The sequence below is a fragment of the Zingiber officinale genome, chromosome 1A (genome assembly GCF_018446385.1).
Source record: "Zingiber officinale cultivar Zhangliang chromosome 1A, Zo_v1.1, whole genome shotgun sequence".
Taxonomy (NCBI): Eukaryota; Viridiplantae; Streptophyta; class Magnoliopsida; order Zingiberales; family Zingiberaceae; genus Zingiber; species Zingiber officinale.
This window is the reverse complement of record NC_055987.1, coordinates 192,120,643-192,142,966: the sequence shown is the minus strand read 5'-3', so window position 1 is coordinate 192,142,966 and position 22,324 is coordinate 192,120,643. Positions and strand designations below refer to the sequence as shown.

General features: G+C 35.8%; 2 protein-coding genes across 4 annotated transcripts; both read right to left on the bottom strand.

Moving 5' to 3' along the window:
* Positions 1 to 4,989: 4,989 nt before the first annotated feature.
* Positions 4,990 to 8,658, bottom strand: LOC122038924. Its single transcript, XM_042598896.1, has 4 exons — positions 8,546 to 8,658; positions 8,285 to 8,451; positions 6,154 to 6,496; positions 4,990 to 5,184 (listed from the first exon to the last, which is right to left on the bottom strand). The coding sequence occupies exons 2-4, from the start codon at positions 8,449 to 8,451 to the stop codon at positions 5,119 to 5,121; spliced, it is 576 nt and encodes a 191-aa protein (XP_042454830.1). The 5' UTR covers positions 8,546 to 8,658; the 3' UTR covers positions 4,990 to 5,118.
* On the bottom strand, positions 8,546 to 19,450 carry LOC122038925. 3 transcript variants are annotated; one of them, XM_042598898.1, is made up of 5 exons: positions 19,296 to 19,450; positions 19,038 to 19,201; positions 16,955 to 17,297; positions 15,900 to 15,993; positions 8,546 to 8,658 (listed from the first exon to the last, which is right to left on the bottom strand). In XM_042598898.1, exons 2-4 carry the CDS (start codon positions 19,199 to 19,201, stop codon positions 15,928 to 15,930), a joined length of 573 nt encoding a protein of 190 aa, XP_042454832.1. In that variant the 5' UTR covers positions 19,296 to 19,450; the 3' UTR covers positions 8,546 to 8,658; positions 15,900 to 15,927. The 3 variants fall into 3 exon arrangements, with proteins under 3 accessions (XP_042454832.1, XP_042454831.1, XP_042454833.1); XM_042598897.1 differs by lacking the exon at positions 8,546 to 8,658 and having other exon boundaries at positions 15,719 to 15,993; XM_042598899.1 differs by lacking the exon at positions 8,546 to 8,658 and having other exon boundaries at positions 15,989 to 16,102.
* Between the last annotated feature and the right edge of the window lie 2,874 nt (positions 19,451 to 22,324).

The window sequence follows — 22,324 nt, the reverse complement described above, 5'->3', positions numbered from 1 at the left end:
GTGTCCGCAGCCCATACCTCGGTATGTACCTGTCAGAGAGCTTACCTGACACCATACTACTACAGCTCAATCATGTCTTCGATGGGACAACAGAACACCTTGTTGTCAGACTTAGAGTATGGCCTAGCCATAGGACTTGACGGCTGTCAGAAGATGTTCCTATCCTTCACCCACCGCCCGGCCGGGACGTCCGTCCGACCGACCGGTGCGAAGAGCGTCGTCCGGATGGACCTAATTCCCCGCGCCAGCCGGCCGGCGCTCCCATTATGTCCTGCCTTTTCCTAGGCCTTCCGCTCGGTCATTTACTACTTCATTGAGCGTCGGAACCCCGACCCCTGTCAGGGCGTCTTTCACTATCAGACGTGCACGGGCAGGCCGATCGGCCTGCCCTTTTTTCATGCGTCCGGTCGGCTCACCCTTCTTCGACGGACCACTTGGCCCTCTGACCTCCACGTGGCATTGACCCCTCGTTAGGGGGTCCCGGGCCTTACCACCGGATCACCCCTCATGATGAGGAGGTTGATTGATACACATTGTTCTATGCTGTCATTTTGATTATCTATGTTTTGGATGTTGTTTGTTGGGTACTTATGTCTGACCTGGATACTTGCTGATTTCATATATTTATGCTGCTCATTTTCTTGTTTCACTTCCTATTGGCTATTAATATGCTGTTCATATGCCATGTCTTGTATGTCTATTATTTCTTTATTACTGTCTTATAATACACTTAGAGGGTGTTCTAGGTGGATTAAGAAAAAGACAGTATGGGTTAAGGGGGAGTCCTTTCACGTTTTCTTACCTAATTTGCACCTTTTCGGTGTTTGACAAAGGAGGAGAAGATAACTAAGTTTAGAGATAAATGAAAGTTTGGTCTTAGGGGGAGGATCTTGATTCCCCTAAAATTAGGGAAATATGAACATTTCTGATCTAAACTTAAATCGTGTTGTCAAACAACAAAAAGGGAGAGATTGTTAATATAGTCTGACCTGACTGTTGTTTTGATGTTGACACTGATTTAAGTTTGTATCGGATATTAATTAAACTTAGACTGATTAATGATCGAGGTTGATCATGTGGAGAGGAAAAGTCCAAGTACGGATACTTGGCACACGAGGTCGGAGAGGGCTCGGTAGCTCGTTCTCTGACCCGGACGTGGAAGTCGGAGAGGGCTCGGTAGCTCGTTCTCCGGACTAGGTCAGAGAGGGCTCGGTAGCTCGTTCTCTGGACCAGACGAAGACGGAGAGGACTCGGCAGCTCGTTCTCCGGACTAGGTCAGAGAGGGCTCGGTAGCTCGTTCTCTGACCCGGACGTGGAAGTCGGAGAGGGCTCGGTAGCTTGTTCTCCAGACTAGGTCAGAGAGGGCTCGGTAACTCGTTCTCTGGACCAGGAAGACGTTAGGGTTCAGGGCTGGGAAGCTCTAAAACCAACAGAGGCATTGGATCGGTCTGTTGACCGATCCAGTGATACTTTGGCTGGCTGAGTGATACCTGGGTTATCTGATCGGTCTCGTGACCGATTAGTAACCACACAGTAGCTCTCTGTGGGTTATCTGATCGGTCTCGTGACCGATCAGTAACCACACAGTAGCTCTCTGTGGGTTATCTGATCGGTCTGGTGACCGATCAGTTAAAAAGCGATGTGATTCAGAACTATAGGGGGATCGGTCTGTGGACCGACCCACCTATAGGCTGATCAGTCCACAGACCGATCAGCATCATCCCAGACCGATCAGGATGTGTCCTGATCGGTCCAGAGAGCTATGGATCGGTCTGTTGACCGATCCACAACGATGTCGTTTGTCTTCTGCTGTTTCTCTGCGATTTCTGACTCATTTGATCTAACCATCTGCTGTAAGCTTTTTGAGTTACAGATTGCAGGTGTCGTGCCAATGCTTGAATTCAAATTAATCTCCATCAGAAGAATAAGACCAAGTGCTCTTTCTGCTGTGTTTCGCTGCAAATTGTGCAATTGGAGCGTCAACGTTCACTGGCTGCGATCAGTTGGCAACAGCTTGACTCTTGCTTATTGGTTCAAGCTCAGAGACACCAGTGAAGACCATGGATGGTATTGGTGTGAATTCAGAGAACCATATGAGGAGAAAGAGTGATTGGCAACGCCTGAGTTGGTTGCAGTGATTCGATACAGGTGACAGTGATTTGACTCTGGCTGAAGACAGTGAGAAAGCTGAGGAATAAGAAGAAGGAAGAAGAGAGGTTGGAGTAAGGATTTTGAAAAACTCTCTGTCAATCAAGCAAGAGTGCTGTGTGTTTGAGCTCTTGGCTGAGGAACTTCTTCTGTCTTTGCGCTTTGCTTTCATCGTAGCTGTAAGTTTATTGTTCATTCCTGTTAGCCACTAAACTCTGTAAGTCTTGTGCTTCATTTCAAATCTTGTCTGAGACTTTGTGGAGAGATTACTCCACCGAGAAGGAGAAATACTTAGCCGGAATTTGTCCGGGGTGTGATCTACCGAAAGATCAAGGGATCGTCCACCTTACGGACACGCCGAGGAGTAGAGGTAAGTTATCCTGAACCTCGTACATCCTTGTTGTGTTAGTGGTGGGTTGTTTCTTTTCCTTGCATCAGTTTTCCTTTTGCTTATTTCCGCTGTGCTAACAAATTTTTGTGGGGAATTAATTGAGTTTTTAGTGGAGGCTATTCACACCCCCTCCCTCTCTAGCCATCTGAAGGTCCTAACAATAATGTCTTCATGTATTATTATGCATAATATGATAATTGAAGATGTGTGCGATATGAATACCTCAATTGTTGATCAAGGTGAAGTCTCGTCAACTACAGATGTTGATACAACAGTAGATGACAATACCGATTTCAAGAGTTTCTTGCCAGATATGAAGGAATCAAAAATAAAAATGCTCACTTTGCCCTTAGAAATGCATTAATTAAGTATTTGTGGGAACAATTTGGTAATTCTGATAATTAAGGTTCATAATGATGTATTATTAATGAAGTGTTGTTTGTATTATTAATGAAGTGTTATTTGTTTTGTGAAAATATTTTTTTAAAAAATTATCTAAATTGTTTATGATTGTATATTATCTTTAAATATTAAATATTAGTATGTTTATTAAATTATTTTTAACAAAATTACAAAATATTAATTTTAATTTTCTTGTAACTAAAAACATAATATCATAAAAATTAGTTATTATGGACAATAAAATTTTTAGTTTTAATAATAATTATTATGGTAATAAAAATATTTAACAAATTAATATGTATGTTTATAATAAATTATAAGATGGAAAAATAGAATATTCTTTTTATGTAGGAAATGGTGTGCATTGGTTGGAGTTAGAAAAATTTTTGGTGCTCAAATGATACCAAATTGGTGTTAAAGTGCACTAAAATAGGTTTTGTGGTTGGAGATGGTCTAAGAAATTTTTTCATTTTATGGGTAAGAAAGGTTAAAATTTACACTTCTTTACCTTTTCTTTTCGTAACTCACTTCCTCTCAAATAGAGTTATAAGTTTCCCTTCTCCTTCTTTACCCTCCTCTTTCTTTACCCTCCCCTCCCTTTCCCTTTCCCTTTCCCTCACCTTCTCTCAAACAATGCGTAGAAGTAAAATTTATGCAGTTGATTCATACGAAGATAGTGTTCCAAATAAATTTAGCAACAATTTCTATGGGTGTGAAATATCCGTAGGTTGTCTTAATCCCTCTTTTATATGTCGCTGTTGAACAAAGTTTTTTATAATTTATCTCCTTTTCATATCGTTGAGGGCTATCCTAGAAAGGTCACAATTTCACTTTATAGTTGGCTATATGAACTCAATATTGTGGAGCCGAACCATTAAATATATATATATATATATCTACATATAAACGAACGAACAGAATGCTTTAGAACAAGCTTGAGGCTAAAAATATATTAATATGAAACAATCATCATAGATATTTAATGGCATGAATTCTTTGGAGGGACAAATCTATGATTTCGATGTATGATTAAAAAAAATTCAGAACAAATTACTTAAAGCGCTCTCCAGTCTTTTAGAATAATCTTAGAAAAGCAGACACAAAAAAAAAGCATAGAAATAAAAGAAATAGAATATAATTAAAAACTCTTAATTCGTTTTTTTCCCTTCCATATTTATGAAAATAGGTGAAATTAAATTTTTATTATTATTTGTTAACAAATTATAAGGTTTCTACACTTGCAAGTGGCGAAAATATAAATATGTACTAGATATATCTTATTCAAAAATTTTATTTTAAATTTTAAATCAGATAAAAAACTTTTGTATCACTCTAGACATTCTTAAATTATGTATTTATTAGGGAATAGTTCCATTTCGAGTAAAGAAAAATTAGAAAAATTGATATATGCTGTATTTAAAAATAGATCTAATATGAAGTGAAGATAGTGTTGCTATCTTTTAAGGATAGATCAGATGAGATTCAAATGGCGAGTCGAAGGGTTGCGTCTGACCTTCAGAACCTGCAATAGGTCAAAAAAGGATGCACGTTTAATGCGCATTGGAACATGGGATTAGAAGAGCACAATTACTACATGAATGATTAAAATAGAATCCAAGAATTTCTTTGTTTCTAATGATGAGAGATGATAGTCAAACTAATGACATGAAGGGTTCTAAATGGATCTAATTAAGAAGATAAATCTAATTAAGAAGCTATATTACTCACCAACACTAATGATCACAAGCTGCATCTTTCTCGGAAAGCATAACCAGCTGCCAAGCTTTCAAAGGTTAAACTTTAATCAATTATTAGCCAAAAAAAAATTTAGGCAAGGAATTAAAAAGAACATTAGGCGCAGCTTGAGTTTTGAAAACACAATCCTTCTGGTGAGTCCAAGCAGCACCATACACATGATGCTAAAGCTTCACCATCCATGCTAAAAACACAAGTTGCATTTTCCCCAGTCAGTGTGCATGCAAGGAGGATCGACTACTGCCAGCATGAACACAAAGCATACAACAGAATCAAGAATACAACTACCAGCGTCCAGTGTAATCTGAGCATTTATTTGAACCGACACATGATTAAGTTGGCAAGTTAAAGATTCCTTCATACATATAAGCAATACAGATAATGGGACTTAAGAAAGTAGTACTCCATGAAAAAAAAACTCCTCAATCTTCAATCTCGAATACCACGTTATCGTTCTTCCGAAAATTATGTGTTGTGTGATCCACAACCTGCATAAAACCATCTTTCATCATCAAGAAACAAACAAGATAAGGTTGGCAATGCCCTTAACTGATTAGCAAAAAAGGAAGACCAACTTCTCAACTTGCATCGCTAATCCTAAAGCAAAAAAAGTACAGAAAATTAAAAAACCTTGGAATTTGTTGGAAAGATTCTGGGAACATGGCATATTTTCCATGCCAGTGCACAAAGATTATCTACAGTTAAATGAAGTGCACTAGTTCATGGCAATGGGGCAACTAGCCATGAGGCAACTATTCCTAAAATATCAAACTTCACAATTCCTAACAGGCAGCTGTGCAGTTCATCACACAAAATCTATGTTGTTTTGCTTCCTGTGTTATTTTTCTTAAGAATTTGAATGTCAAACTAATAACATCCATGAAATTGGAAAAAAAAAAAAAAAAATCAGGTAACTGAGATAGTTTTGAAGAAAAATATGATAATCTTGGTACCAGATAGCGCTGCAAAGGTATGAACCAATATACAAAGAATATCATGGATTGAGATATTTTATATACTTTGATATAATTTCAAATCTTAAACATACTTGAAATACCTAAATCTGTAGCCTTGAAGGCTAAAAGAAAATGTGCTAAGATATGCACTTGCCCTTCCAGTACATCAGTATTTGTCTTCCCTCCTTTAATAGGTCCACTGAAAGTCTAAACTAATATTTATTTTGTTCTGATAGAAAGAATTTCATTTCCATCTCTGATAAACTACAAACTGGAGATGGATCGATAGGAAATGAGGAATTATGATCGCACAAACAGAGAGAAACACAGCATAAGAACCACTTTTCACCATTGCAAAAGAAAACGTTCTATCCTTGTAGCAAGAATTGAACTAAACAAACATAGACATAATATCAAGAAATTATCAAAATATAAGAATCTTCAGAATAGCTTATTGCACCATTTCATAAAACTTCAGTACAACCAAATACAGATACTCACATTTGTGTCACTTAGCTCAAGATTGTAAAAGTCCATTGTCCTCTTCTTGAACAAGGGCCCTGCGTGCCATGTCCCAACATTAAGTTTCACAAATTTAGGACCAGAAAATCGGAAAACACAAACTTCATTAGGATTAGGGGGAATGTAGTAATGTTCACAGAGAGCCTTAATAGGTTTTCTTCCATCCTCATTTCCAATTTCACTTTCCTTCAGTATAGATGGCTTAGCAATGCCTAGATACCACTCATCACCACCAATTGAGCCAAGACACTGTGTAACGCTTGCATGATGAGTGATGGAAGCAAATTTAAGATGTTGATCTTCTAGTTTCATGATGTATAACCTGTCAACAACATTTAAGTTATCATTTTTAATCAAATGAAAAAGAAAAGGGAGGAATAGTATGAAGATATTACTTCGAGTGGCTGGAAGATTGCTGATGTGTGATACCAATTATTTTCAGATAGATACAAAAGTAGTATCATGAAATAGATCAAAAAACAGCAAAAAGCAATATGATTTGGTTAGAGGACACAAAATGATCACATGTCAAATCATACTGGTAGTGCATAAAATAGAGTTAGGTATAAAGGCAAGTGTGTTTTTGTACACATTAACGATTTGAATCAAAACTCAAAGACAACAATATGGTACTAAACATACCATTTACAGGCTACTATTACTTTGATATTTAAGAAAAAGTTAGTTTTATTCTTCAAAAACATGAATTAGCTTTATTCTCCATCTTCACAATATTTTTTTTCTATACTATTATTACAAAATTACAAACTTAATGTACCTACAAGCACTAGTTTGTAACCAATATTAGCCATCACTGCCAAAATCTCTTTTGTTCTTTTTTTAATACCTTTTTGGGTGACGTTATTAGGTTACCAAATCACTGTTAACAGGCTTGAGGAACTTTAGTTTTTTTCCTCCTTTACATGATAATGCACTTCAGAATCATCATGATCTCCAGAACCTTGTCATAAGTTTTCTTTTGATTTAGGTTAACACAAAATGATCACATGTCAAATATCCAGCTCAAGTCCACTGATGTACATTGAGGGTCTAGCCTGAGATTATACATAGCCAACTAGGTCCTTTAACACCAAATCACCTACTAAACACAATATATAGATGTTTTAAGTAGTCAGTCACATTTATGACAACAGTCACAATTACGTCCATTTGGTAGGCATGATATTTCTTAAGCCAATTGCCTCAGTTTCGTGCTAGCAAATCAAATTCACTAATGTCATTCATCTTATGCCTGTTAGGAAACCACTCAATAAATGCATTTGAATCTCTGCCAATTGTATATATCTGGACCTTAATAAATTTAAATCATATCCCCTAGATGATTTATAGATCTAGATCTGCATTCATAAAGTTAATACAAACCTTGACTCTCCACGAGTTGGAGTTGGAGGTTTTTGTTCAGCCATACAGCGAGTGCAAAGGGCTCAAAATTGGCCCCTTTTCCTGATTGAGAATTGTATTGTGGATTTGTCTGCCTCATTATATTAAGTTATTAACCAGATCCTCCATCGACACAAGGTTGATAATTTGTGAACAAAAACATCCGATGGATGAACATGATTCCTGAATAGCTGCTACACTTATAGGTGCATGGATTACAACTCATAGGATGTTCTCTATGAAGGGGCATAGACAGAGAAATAAAAACAACAATAATTAGAATCTACTGGGTAGATTTTATGTTGATTGATTTTTTATTTCCTCCCTGAGTAGCAGAAATTGGACTGGATATGTAAGGTATAATAGTATTAAAAGAACTAGCATCCTGTTCATAAATTAGTTTAGAGGACAAAAGACATCAGAGAACCCTTATTTATGTTGGTATGAGGCTATCACGGAACATAGCCTAGATTTTCAAATTTATTTTCTCAAGTTAATCCACTTATCTTCGTTTTCCTGTTTTGTATGCCGGATCCAAAGAATGAACTTCTTGATCTGAAACTACAGTTGTCAGCTGGTCACGTCAAACAATCATTCAAGCTTCCATAAAAAAAAAGTAAAAAATCAGAAAAATAAAAATCCACGGAAACAACCAGAATCGATCATCCAGCAGAAACTTTTAGCTCAAACAGCTATAAATCGGACCTACCTGGGAACGCCGCGATGGAGCTCCAACTGCGCGTCCTGAGGGCCGAATCTATCTCCATCGGATGAAGCGGTGATAACCTGGCCGAAGGGGGCGAAGTTCTCCGGAGTCGCCTCGATGGGCTTCAGCGGGATGATCGTGGGCGAAGACGGCGATAAAGTAGAATGCATCTGGAAGTCCATAAATCAGAATGATTTGCACAGATCGAACCACATGAAACAAATCAAACCTCACAAGAGGAAAGCAATGAGAAGACGATGAGACCTTCGATCTCTTCGAGCAGGAGCACAGGGAGGAGCGGAGGCGGAAGCGAGTGATGGGAGACGAGGATATCAAAATTACTTGGTGTTGCGCGTGCTAGCACGTGCTATCTCATGCTGATATTTAATTTTTAAAACATAAATTGTATACAATATTCGTACGGGATTTAATTAAATTAATAAAAATAATAAAATACTATTAACATTATATAATTTGATAATATAGAAGAAAAGAGCATGTGGCCTGGTCAATGATATAACAAGATGAGAGATGGAGTTTTGAATTAATAAATAAAATTTTTTTAATAGATAATTGAATTAAGAATACTAGACCACTCTGAAAAAAAAAATCATCCTTAAAATTAGTCGTATCTAATAGTAACTAAAAAAAACATTTAGAATTAAAAATTATAAACTAATAAGTGATTTTACACCTCTTAATTTTTTTCAATTTTAGAATTTCAAAATCTCTATATATGAAATCATGTTTTTTTTAAAAAAAAAAAACCTCACCTTTTAATTGACCATTTCAAATTTTTAAAAAAATGAAAATGATTCAACCAAATATGCTTTGATATTGCAAGTCATTTTGCAACAAATTACCGAAGTGCTTAATAAGTGTTGGAACCCCAAAATTATTTTGATATGATCGACTAGTTAAGTTAAGTCCTGTAGTATTTTAACTTTGTGTCTAAGTGTGCAAGAGCTTAGGAGCACAAGAAGTCGAGCAAAAGAAACAGCTAGCTAGAAGGACGGCACGGGAGGGAGCCGACGGACTCGGTGCGTCTGAGGTACGAGACGCTGCGGAAGATTACGCGAGCGGACGAGAAGGACTAGAATCACCCAAGCGTATGAGGTACGAGGCGCTGCGGAAGATTATGGTGCGTCTGAGGTACGTGAGCCTTATTTCGGTTGACTGAAATCACCCAAGCGAACGAGCCGGAATGGAAGATCCGGACCGAGGCGAGCAACACTGGAGCAGAGGGCCCGGACCAAAAGTCAACTTTATTGACTTTAGTGATCCGGGCACCCGGGATTGAATTTTAACCGGATCGCGATCAAACGCGATCCGTTGAGAAGGGGATAAAAATGTATCCCCTCCCAGGTGCCTGGAACCCTTCCAGACGCCCTGACCAAGGTTATAAATACAGTCTTGGTCCAGAAGCTTTTCATTCATTCAAGCAATTAACAATCTAACACTTGTATACTTTCATTTGTAGTTGAGCTTCTATTTTTTGTACATCATTGCTGTAAGAGGCTTCTCCGTCTGAAGGAGATACTAGTGCGACACATTCCTTGGATTAATAATCTTCCCAGTTGTAACCAAGTCAAATCCGACGCCTCTTCTTTTTATTATTTTTCTACTTATTTAATTTATCCAAGTGTTGAATTAAAAGCCCGAGAATGGTAGTTTGTTTTTTATTTGTGCAGGTTATCCAACTCCCCTTTTAGCCGGCCTAACGGTCTCCAATAAGTGGTATCAGAGCGAGGACACTTCAAGAGGACTAACCATCGATCGAAGCACCGAACAAATGGCCGGACTAAGCATATACCCACAAGTTCGAGGGGGAGTTCGCCAGCTAGAAAAAGCAAATGCAAGTATTTTTTTAAAACTGATTTTGATTTATTATTAATAATGGAGTTCGGTTTTGTAGCACCAGAAGGAAAAATAAAATATCAATGGACGAAAAAGGAGCAGACCGACTACGTGTCAAATGGCAAAGCAGAATTCCATCTGCTGAGCGTCCTTCCGCCACAAGAAGTCAACCGGATCGGCAACTATGACTCAGCAAAGGAACTGTGGGAGAAGTTCCTTGAACTGCACGAAGAGACGTCAGAAGCCAAGCTCGCAAGACGGGATTTACTTCGCAACCAGCTCACCAGCCTGCGACTTGAAGAAGACAAGACAGTTGTGTTGGTTGCTACACGGAATATCATACTGATTCCCCTGTACAATAATTTTGTACAAGTCCTGAACCTTTACTAACAACCTATTGTGTTCTTTAGAAATTAAATTAGGAATCACAAACGGAACTTAATAATTATATTATTGATTCCAAATTTAACTTATCTGTTCTTAGTGGTTTAGACTTGTATCGCAAACGATATTGGATCGCAAACGATACTTAACATTATTGATCCAAATCTACCTATGTTACAAATTCAATTAAATATTAATTTCTAAAATTGGCTTCCAGGACTGCATGGCGAGGTACTAGATCTTCTTGGGTATGAGATCATCCACCACCGCCTAGACAAAGTCTTTTAAAGAAATCTAATATTTAATTTCCTTATATAACCCTAGGTTTAACCAAATAGAACAATCGAATCACAAATTCGAAAAACAAACTCGAATCACAAATTCGAAACTTAGAATCATATGCCTCTTGTGTTTGGTATTTCAAAAACTATACAAAGAAAACTAGTATGATACGAAAAATAATTACTAATTATACCTTTCTTTGTAAACAACAACCTCTTGATCTTCTACCGTATTCCTCTTCTTATCTCGGACATCGTGTGAGCGACGATCTACCGAGACGAGAACCACCCAAGCTTCCTTCTTCTACTTGTGAGTTTCGACCACCATAAGAATTCCAAGAATAGATGAGGTTTGACCACACCACCAAGCTCCAAGGGATGCTAGAAACAAAACCTCCTTTCTCTCCTTCTCCAAGCAAAATCCGTCCACCAACAAGCTCTTTGAGAGTTGATGCCACCGGCCACCAATGAAGAAGAAAAGGAGAAGAGGAAGAGGATGAGAAGGGTCAGCCACCAACCAAAGAAATAGAAGAGAGGAAAATTAGAACATAAGTTGTGAGGTAAGGCACCTCTACCCTCTCTTTTATATTCCAATGAAAGGAAAGTTTAATAATAATAAAAAAAACCCTTTCAAACTTAATGTGGCCGGCCACCTCTCAATCATCCAAGGAAGGAAAGTTTTAAACACAAAATTAAAACTTCCTTATTTCTTTCCGTAAATTTTTAAAATAAAAATTTCTTTATTAATTTTTCCCTTCATGGTTGGTTATAAAAGGAAATTTTTATAAATTAAAATCTCTCTATTAAAATATGTGGATAATTTCTAAAAAGAAAAGTTATCTTTAAAATTAAAATCTTCCTCTCAATCTACAAATAAGGAAAGATATCAAATCTTTTCTTAATCTTTTGTAGAAACTATAAAAGAAAATATTTAATTTTAAAACTCTCTTTTAAATCATGAGGATGGTTAAAACGGAAAGTTTTATCAAAAATTAAAATCTTCCTTTCAACTACAAATAAGGAAAGATATCAAACCTTTCACTTAATCTTTTGTAGAAATCTATAAAAATAAATATTTAAATTTTAAACTCTCTTTTAAAATCATGAAATCCACATAAGAAAAATTTTTAAAAATAAAATCCTTTTAATTTTATTGTGGCCGGACTCAAGCTAGGGTCGGTCACACTTCAACTCATCCAAGCCATGTCTTGGCCGACCCTTGCTTAGTCTCCAAGCTTGGCTTGGCCGACCACATAAGGATGGGTAAGAAGGTGGGTATGAGTGGATATATTATTTTATAAACAAGAGGCTATGATAAGGGCCGAGAGGAGGAATTGGTTTTGGTCTCCCGATGAAATTAAGCTTCCCGTGATCGCCCCGAACACCCAACTTAATTTCATCAATAATAATTCATACCACTAAAGAATTATTATTGAACTATCGCACCAATCTCAAATTACATTTTGGGCTCCTTCTTATTATGAGTGTATTAGTCTCCCTATGTTTAAGATATAAAATGTCCACTAAATAAATGAGTTACTAACAACTCACTTAATTAATATTTAGCTCCCAGAGTAGTATCACTCAACTTCATTATCATGTCGGACTAAGTCCACCTGCAGTGTTTACATGACAATTCTTATGAGCTCCTCTTGGGGACATCATCAACCTAGATTACTAGGATACAGTTTTCTTCTATAATCAACAACACACACTATAAATAATATCATTTCCCAACTTATCGGACCTCTTGATTTATCGAACTAAATCTCATCCATTGATAAGTCAAAGAAATAAATACTAGATATATGTATTTGTTATTATATCAGGATTAAAAGCATATACTTCTATAATAACAAAGGTCTTGTTCTTTTATTCAGTCAGTATAAAAAGAACTTACCTTTAATGGTCCTGCTCAATACACTCAGAGTGTACTAGTGTAATTTTATAGTTAAGATAAACTAATATCAAATTACACTACGACTATTCCAATGGTTTGTTCCTTTCCATCTTAGTCGTGAACTACTGTTTATAATTTATAAGGAATTGATAACATAATTTTTTGTGTATGACACCACACACCATGTTATGTATAATATAAATTAATTGAACAACTACACTTAGCATATAAATGTATACATTTGACCAATGTGATTCTTTATTTCAAAATAAAATATTTACAAAAGGCTAGCCTTTTAGTATACACTCTAACAAGTTGCACATCTGCACTTGAGAATTAAGGAGCTCGTCATCGGACTTTTGAATCTCGGAGAAAATGTAAGTAACCGATATTCACTAAGGTACGCACTCAATTCATTTCCTAGAAATACGAAATGGGCATCACTAGTAGATATCTTCTATATTTCTAAGGACTTAGAAAAGATTACCTTAGAAGAATTGTTTTCGACGTTTGAAGTACATGAATCAAGATGTGCAGGTACGAAAGAACCCAAGTACAACATCGCCCTCAAATAGGGATGGCAATTCCACCCGAACCCGATGGAGGATCCGACATCCGACCCGAATGGAGGAGGGTATGGAGGAACTATCAATACCCGATACCCGACCCGAATACCCGATTAAATAATATATATACATATATTAAAGAAAATTTTCTTTTTCTAAAATCAACTTACTATTTTTTGTTGATATTAGTAGGCCTATATAGATGTTTAATCTATTTTTTTAATTATATATATATTTTTTAATAGGATGTTAATTTTTAATATGTTTTTGTTGAATGATAATAGCTCGATAGAAAGAAGAAAAATTACACGTATAGAATATATCCGGTCCTTTAATGGGTATGGGTATACCCATTGGATATCCTATACCCGATGGGTATGGGTACGGAGGATATAGAATCCGACCCGAACCCGACCCATTGCCATCCCTACCCTCAAAGCATCGAGAGACAAACATGAGTCAGAGTCTTCTCTCGACAATGAAGAAATGGTTATAATGGTAAGACGTTTTAAGAAACTTTGTAAATCTAAAAAAAACTAACCATCCGCAGGGTAGAAAGAAAAGGACGATCCGATGCTACCACTGCAACGAAGAAGGGCACGTCAAGGACAACTGACCCAAGCTAAGGAACAAGGACAGAGACAAAGGAAAGAAGTCTGTCTAAAAACACAAGACACTAAAAGCGACGTGGGACGATACGTTGTCCGAATCGGAAGTCGAGACCTTCTCCGAACTTGCACTAATGGCAAGTCATCAAGACGAGGACCACGATTCGAGCTCGTCCAAAATGAACATCGAGATCATCGATGAAGGGGGAGCTACGTCGGAAGAAAGCAGCAGTTCAGGGGAGCTACATCGGAAGAAAGTAGCAGCTCAGGGTGAGCTACGGATAACGAAATCGACAAGGTATGTCAGGTACGATCTCACCCACCTGATAAATTATTTAAGTTTGTTAAATTATTAACTAAGGATTGCTGTAAGTTAGAAAAAAAAATTAAAAATTTAAAAATAATTCTTGCTAAATCTTACATATTAGAACAATTAGACAAATTAAAATTAGAAAATAATAATTTAAAAATACAAGTAGATAACTTAAAAAGTCATGCATGTTCATCGAATGCAAGTAATAGAAAATTCACTAATTTAAATTGGTATTATAGATATCACAAGGGATAAATTAGGAATATTCCAAAGAGATATATCCTCAAGAAATTCTTAGTTAATCCAGTTGGCTTGAATCTATATTGGGTTCCAAAGTCTTGCTTAATCTAAAAATCTTGAATTAGACTTAGCGCTTTTCAGCAAGAAAATTAAACGTTAAATTTCTTTATAAGACTTTGTCTAAGAAAGTGGTTGTTGCTCAAATAACCAAGAATGTCTAGTACTTCGCCATTACCTGAAAGCCAAAATATTGAAATAAAATGTTTAATTAACTAACTGATAAAGTATTAAAATTGAGATTAAATAATACTTTAAAAAGTTGTTTGTCAAATATTTTTTCTGAAAATTACTTAAAAATTCTTTTTAACCGTAATTCTTAACTTAGAAAAATTTTATTACTTTAAATTTTTTTTAAGAAAAGTCCTCAAAAATATTTATGCTTGCAAAAATTTTTTAGAATATTTTCAAAATTATCTAAACTAACAAATTTTTTAACTTAGAAATTTTTTAAAATTTTTTTTTACTTCGAATTTTTTTTAATAAATTATTGCAAATTCTTACTAATATCGAAATAACTTTTCAAAGTTTTCCAAATTATTCCTTTAGAGTTTTCTTAGTACCCCAATTTTTTATATGATCGAAGGGAGAGAAAGAAAAGTATAAGTCTAAGGGGAGGTAAATTATAATTTTCTATCATTGATAATGTTCTGATCAACTAAATAATCATTTTATGATATTAACTTATAAAACTATCTATTTTAGCTCTTATATCTTCATCGATTCAACTTGTTTAACTATCCATAAATTGTCTAAACATGTTCATATCATTTTGATTTATTTTCTCGAATTAGAATTATACCTAACTACTCTAGCATAATGATAATTTTCTTACGGTATAACTTATACTATCTATTCTAACAATTGGATGCATAAGTTGGACTTTATCCTAGTAACTTGTTCAACTATAATAGAATATATTACACATGTAAATATTTATGTGTAAATGAACTTTACATATGAGAAAAATGGTGAAAATATGAATGTAGAAATTTCAAAATAAAAAGTGTTAGCTCCCCAAAACAGTAGCAAGTTCAATATCAGATTTTGTAGCAAGCATGTTTTTCTAGCTTTGTTAGAGTCCTAATTTCCTGTTTCTATCAATCAAGTTTGAGCAAATGATTTAAATTTTGAAGCAGGTAAAAGTCGCATGCTTTTCTAGCTGGTTAGAATCCTAATTTCTTGTTTCAATGGATCAAGTTTGAGTATATAGTTTAAATTTTGAAGCAGGTAAAAGTCAAAAAAAACTTTGTTTCCTACAAAAATTGTATCAATACTAAAATTATGACATACAGACTAGGGTGTAAATATTTATGTTTCATTACAAAAATTGAAACACTATCGAGTCAAAATTTGAATTTTGTTTCATTACAAAAATTGATAGAATATATCACACAGATAATGGGACTTACAAAGTAGTACTCCATGAAAAAAAACTCCTCAATCTTCAATCTCGAATACCACGTTATCGTTCTTCCGAAAATTATGTGTTGTGTGATCCAAAATCTGCATAAAGCCATCTTTCATCATGAAGAAACAAGCAAGACAAGGTTGGCAATGCCCTTAACTGATTAGCAAAAAAGGAAGACCAACTTCTCAACTTGCATCGCTAATCCTAAAGCAAAAAAAGTACAGAAAATTAAAAAACCTTGGAATTTGTTGGCAAGATTCTGGGAACATGGCATATTTTCCATGCCAGTGCAGAAAGATTATCTACAGTTAAATGAAGTGCACTAGTTCATGGCAATGGGGCAACTAGCCATGAGGCAACTATTCCTAAAATATCAAAATTCACAATTCCTAACAGGCAGCAGTTCATCACATAAAATCTATGTTGTTTTGCTTCCTGTGTTATTTTTCTTAAGAATTTGAATGTCAAACTAATAACATCTATGAAATTGGAAAAAAAGATCAGGTAACTGAGATAGTTTTGAAGAAAAATATGATAATCTTGGTACCAGATAGCGCCGCCAAGGTATGAACCAATATACAAAGAATATAATGGATCGAGATATTTTATGTACTTTGATATAATTTCAGATCTGAAACATACTTGATAAACCTAAATCTGTAGCCATGAAGGCTAAAAGAAAATGTGCTAAGATATGCACTTGCCCTTCCAGTACACATCAACAGTATTTGTCATCCCTCCTTTAATAGGTCCACTGAAAGTCTAAACTCATATTTATTTTGTTCTGATAGAAAGAATTTCATTTCCATCTCTGATAAACTACAAACTGGAGATGGAACAATAGGAAATGAGGAATTATGATCGCACAAACAGAGAGAAACACAGCATAAGAAGCACTTTTCACCATTGCAAAAGAAAACCTTTTATCCTTGTAGCAAGAATTGAACTAAACAAACATAGACATAATATCAAGAAATTATCAAAATATAAGAATCTTCAGAATAGCTTATCGCACCATTTCATAAAACTTCAGTACAACCAAATACAGATACTCACATTTGTGTCACTTAGCTCAAGATTGTAAAAGTCCATTGTCCTCTTCTTGAACAAGGGCCCTGCGTGCCATGTCCCAACATTAAGTTTCACAAATTTAGGACCAGAAAATCGGAAAACACAAACTTCATTAGGATTAGGGGGAATGTAGTAATGTCCACAGAGAGCCTTAATAGGTTTTCTTCCATCCTCATTTCCAATTTCACTTTCCTTCAGTATAGATGGCTTAGCAATGCCTAGATACCACTCGTCACCACCAATAGAGCCAAGACACTGTGTAACGCTTGCATGATGAGTGATGGAAGCAAATTTAAGATGTCGATCTTCTAGTTTCATGATGTATAACCTGTCAACAACATTTAAGTTATCATTTTTAGTCAAATGAAAAAGAAAAGGGAGGAATAGTATGAAGATATTACTTCGAGTGGCTGGAAGATTGCTGATGTGTGATACCAATTATTTTCAGATAGATACAAAAGTAGTATCAAGAAATAGATCCAAAAACAGCAAAAAGCAACATAATCATACTGGTAGTGCATAAAATAGAGTTAGATATAAAGGCAAGTGTGTTATTGTACACATTAAAGATTTGAATCAAAACTCAAAGATAACAATATGGTACTAAACATAACGTTTACAGGCTACTATTACTTTGATATTTAAGAAAAAGATAGTTTTATTCTTCAAAAACATGAATTAGCTTTATTCTCCATCTTCACAATATTTTTTTTTCTATACTATTATTACAAAATTACAAACTTAATGTACCTACAGGCACTAGTTTGTAACCAATATTAACCATCACTGCCAAAATCCCTTTTGTTCTTTTTTTAATACCTTTTTGTGTGACGTTATTAGGTTAACCAAATCACTGTTAACAGGCTTGAGGAACTTTAGTTTTTTTCCTCCTTTAAATGATAATGCACTTCAGAATCATCATGATCTCCAGAACCTTGTCATAAGTTTTCTTTTGATTTAGGTTAACACAAAATGATCACATGTCAAATATCCAGCTCAAGTCCATTGATGTACATTGAGGGTCTAGCCTGAGATTATACATAGCCAACTAGGTCCTTTAACACCAAATCACCTACTAAACACAATATATAGATGTTTTATGTAGTCAGTCACATTTATGACAACAGTCACAATTACGTCCATTTGGTAGGAATGATATTTCTTAAGCCAATGCCTCAGTTTCGTGCTAGCAAATCAAATTCACTAATGTCATTCATCTTATGCCTGTTAGGAAACCACTCAATAAATGCATTTGAATCTCCGCTAATGGTATAGATCTGGACCTTAATATATTTAAATCATATCCCCTAGATGATTTATAGATCTAGATCTGCATTCATAAAGTTAATACAAACTTTGGCTCTCCACGAGTTGGAGGTTTTTGTTCAGCCATACAGCGAGTGCAAAGGACTCAAAATTGGCCACTTTTCCTGATTGAGAATTGTATTGTGGATTTGTCTGCCTCATTATATTAACCAGATCCTCCCTCAACACAAGGTTGATCATTTGTGAACAAAAACATCCGATGGATGAACATGATTCCTGAATAGCTGCTAGAGTTATAGGTGCATGGATTACAACTCATAGGATGTTCTCTATGAAGGGGCATAGACAGAGAAATAAAAACAACAATAATTAGAATCTACTGGGTAGATTTTATGTTGATAGATTTTTTATTTCCTCCCTGAGTAGCAGAAATTGGACAGGATATGTAAGGTATAATAGTATTAAAAGAACTAGCAACCTGTTCATAAATTAGTTTAGAGAGCAAAAGACATCAGAGAACCCTTATTTATGTTGGTATGAGGCTATCACGGAACATAGCCTAGATTTTCAAATTTATTTTCTCAAGCTAATCCACTTATCTTCGTTTTCCTGTTTTGTATGCCGGATCCAAAAGAATGAACTTCTTGATCTGAAACTACAGTTATCAGCTGATCACGTCAAACAATCATTCAAGCTTCCATAAATAAAAATAAAAAATCAGAAAAATAAAAATCCACGGAAACAACCAGAAACGATCATCCAGCAGAAACTTTTAGCTCAAACAGCTATAAATCGGACGTACCTGGGAACGCCGCGATGGAGCTCCAACTGCGCGTCCTGAGGGCCGAATCTATCTCTATCGGATGAAGCGGGAATAACCTGGCCGAAGGGGGCGAAGCTCTCCGGAGTCGCCTCGATGGGCTTCAGCGTGATGATCGTGGGCGAAGACGGCGATAAAGTAGACATCTGGAAGTCCATAAATCAGAATGATTTGCACAGATCGAACCACATGAAACAAATCAAACCTCACAAGAGGAAAGCAATGAGACGACGATGAGACCTTCGATCTCTTCGAGCAGGAGCACAGGGAGGAACGGAGGCGGAAGCGAGTGATGGGAGACGAGGAGATCGAAATTACCTGGTGTTGCGCGTGCGAGCACGTGCTATCTCATGCTGATATTTTATTTTTAAAACATAAATTTTATACAATATTCTTACGGGATTTAATTAAATTAATAAAAATAATAAAATACTATTAACTTTATATAATTTGATAATATAGAAGAAAAGAGCATGTGACCTGGCCAATGATACAAGAAGATGAGAGATGGAGTCTTAGAATTAATAAATAAAATTTGTTTAATAGATAAATTAAATTAAGAATACTAGACCGCTCGTAAGAAAAAAAAAATCATAAACTAATAAGTGATTTAAGAAACTGTTGGGAAAAGAAATAAACCTCTTCTCAATTTTTTTCTATTTTAGAATTTCAAATTTTCTATATATGAAATCATGTTTTTTTTAAAAAAAAAAAATCCTCACCTTTTAATTGACCATTTCAAATTTTTTAAAAAAAAATTGAAAATGATTCAACCAAATAGGCTTTGATATTGCAAGTCAATTTGCAACAAATCACCGAAGTGCTTAACAAGGATATGATCATTTCAATTTTTTATGCTATAAATCTGTTTCCATTTTCCTATTTATTCTAACTGAAAAGAGAGAACCATAATCTACACAAAAAAAATTCGAAACCAAGTTATTATATGCAATTGATCAACACAACATTTTCACGATACAAACATTAATATTGACTTCAAAATTAATAATAATAATAATAATAATAATAACAATCTCATCTGTCTGCATGTATTCAGCAGCTCTCCAGGCTCAATTTTCTTTTCCTGTCTTCTGCACAAAATGAGATTTATTAGTTTTGGTAGGACATTTAATAACACTAACCGCAGGAAAAACTTCCAAGTTGCAAAATCAAATTAGAGGAAAATGCTAACTCGTGTTTTAAAATATGGAATTAATTCAAGGTGAGACTGCACTGATGGTTAACTACCAACTATTTAGGAATGATGAAGTTGAAGCCACACTATCATTGATAATGTTCTAATCAACTAAATAATCATTTTATGATATTAACTAATAAAATTATCTATTTTAGCTCTTATATCTTCATTGATTCAACTTGTTTAATTATCCATAAATTGTCTAAACATGTTCATATCATTTCGATTTCTTTTCTCGAATTAGAATTGTTGACGAGTGACTCATATTTGGATGAAGGGATATCATGGAAGAAAAATCTGTTAAGATTTTTCGTAATAAAATTCTGTTAAGATTTTATATAACAGAATTTTGTTATATTTTTCATAACAAATTCTGTTACGATTTTTCCGGGTTTGGGGGTTTAGCAGTATTTATAGGGATCATTGTAAACCCATTGTAGATCAGAGACAACACAAGAATCATTAGATGTGATTCTCTTGTGTAGAAGAGAATTCTAATAAAGCTTCGGCCGTTTTGTGGAGTAGGCAAGTCGCCGAACCACGGTAACCTTTTTTCTTTCTCTTCTTCTTCTCTTTCCTGGTGTTTGCTCTCTTTTGTGCGTCTTTGTCTTGTTGTTCCGCGCGATCTCTTTTCTCTCTTCCTCTTCTTCCGCGGTTCAGAAAGGTTGAGAGGTATTGCCCTCTCTTTGCACAACAATTGGTATCAGAGCTCCAGGTTTTTGGCAGATTTCTTCAACATGTCGGGGACGACTTCTGCGAAGTTTGATATGGTGAAGTTTGATGGAACCGGAAACTTTGGATTATGGCAGAGAAGGGTCAAGGACTTGTTGGTGCAACAAGGCATGGTAAAGGCGCTAGGAGAAAGAAAACCGGAAAGCATTGAGAAATCAGATTAGGAAGAACTTCAGGCGAAGGCAGTAGCAACAATCAGGCTTTGTCTTACGGATGACGTGATGTACCATGTCATGGACGAGGAGTCACCGATGACAGTTTGGCAAAAGCTGGAAAGCCGGTACATGTCAAAATCATTGACAAACAAGCTGTATCTCAAGCAGAAATTATTCGGGCTGAAGATGACAGAAGGAACCGATCTGAGCCAGCACATCAACGTATTCAACCAGATTGTAAGTGATCTGAAGCGGATTGATGTGAAGATCGAAGACGAAGACAAGGCGCTGATGTTGTTGAATTCTCTACCTTCATCTCCTACGTACGAGAATTTGGTTACTACTTTGATGTGGGGTAAGGAAACTCTCAAATTGGAGGAGATCACAAGTGCGTTGCTAGGTTTTCACCAAAGGAAGAAAACAAGTGATGAAATTTCTCAAGGAGAAAGACTTGTGGTAAATAGCAATCAAGAGCGTGGTAGGAGCAAATCTCGACATGGATATGACAACAACAACAAGACTCGTTCTAAGTCGAGAAGGAAGAAGGTGATCACGTGCTACAAATGTGGAGGTAAAGGTCATATCAAGAGAAATTGTCCAGAGATAAAGAAATATGTTGCAGAGAACAAAAGTAGTTCGGCAAAGTCTGCAAACATAGTTGAAGAAGAAAATTCAGAAAGCGGTGATGGAGATATGCTATCAGTTATGTCAAGTTCGGAGCAGCTGACGGATGCATGGATTTTAGACTCTGCATGTTCATATCACATGACTCCAAACAAGGATTGGTTTGACACCTATAGGGCAGTGGATTCTTGTTCAGTGTTGATGGGAAACGATGCATCATGCAAGGTTATCGGCATAGGGAATGTCAGAATCAAGATGTTTGATGGTGTGATCAGAACTTTATGTGATGTCAGATATATACCAGAGCTAAGGAAGAATTTGATCTCACTAGGCACACTGGATGGTATTGGTTGTAATTACAAATCAGTGAGCGCGGTGATGAAAGTCAGCAAGGGAGCTCTGACGGTAATGAAAGGACAAAAGGTAGCAGGAAACATCTACAAGTTGATAGGGACTACAGTTGTAGGTGGAGTCGCCTCGGTGGAGTCTGAATCAGATAGTACTGTCTTGTGGCATATGCGGCTAGGGCATATGGGTGAACGTGGGATGCTAGAACTTCA

Excerpts from the sequence above, each read along its gene's own strand:
- LOC122038924 (XM_042598896.1), bottom strand. The coding sequence starts at position 8,451 with ATGCATTCTACTTTATCGCCGTCTTCGCCCACGATCATCCCGCTGAAG. Across the intron at positions 6,497-8,284 it reads CTCCATCGCGGCGTTCCCAG|GTTATACATCATGAAACTAG; the intron begins GTAGGTCCGATT and ends TGTTGTTGACAG. Across the intron at positions 5,185-6,153 it reads TTGAGCTAAGTGACACAAAT|GTTGTGGATCACACAACACA; the intron begins GTGAGTATCTGT and ends GGTTTTATGCAG.
- LOC122038925 (XM_042598898.1), bottom strand. The coding sequence starts at position 19,201 with ATGTCTACTTTATCGCCGTCTTCGCCCACGATCATCACGCTGAAGCCC. Across the intron at positions 17,298-19,037 it reads CTCCATCGCGGCGTTCCCAG|GTTATACATCATGAAACTAG; the intron begins GTACGTCCGATT and ends TGTTGTTGACAG. Across the intron at positions 15,994-16,954 it reads TTGAGCTAAGTGACACAAAT|ATTTTGGATCACACAACACA; the intron begins GTGAGTATCTGT and ends GGCTTTATGCAG.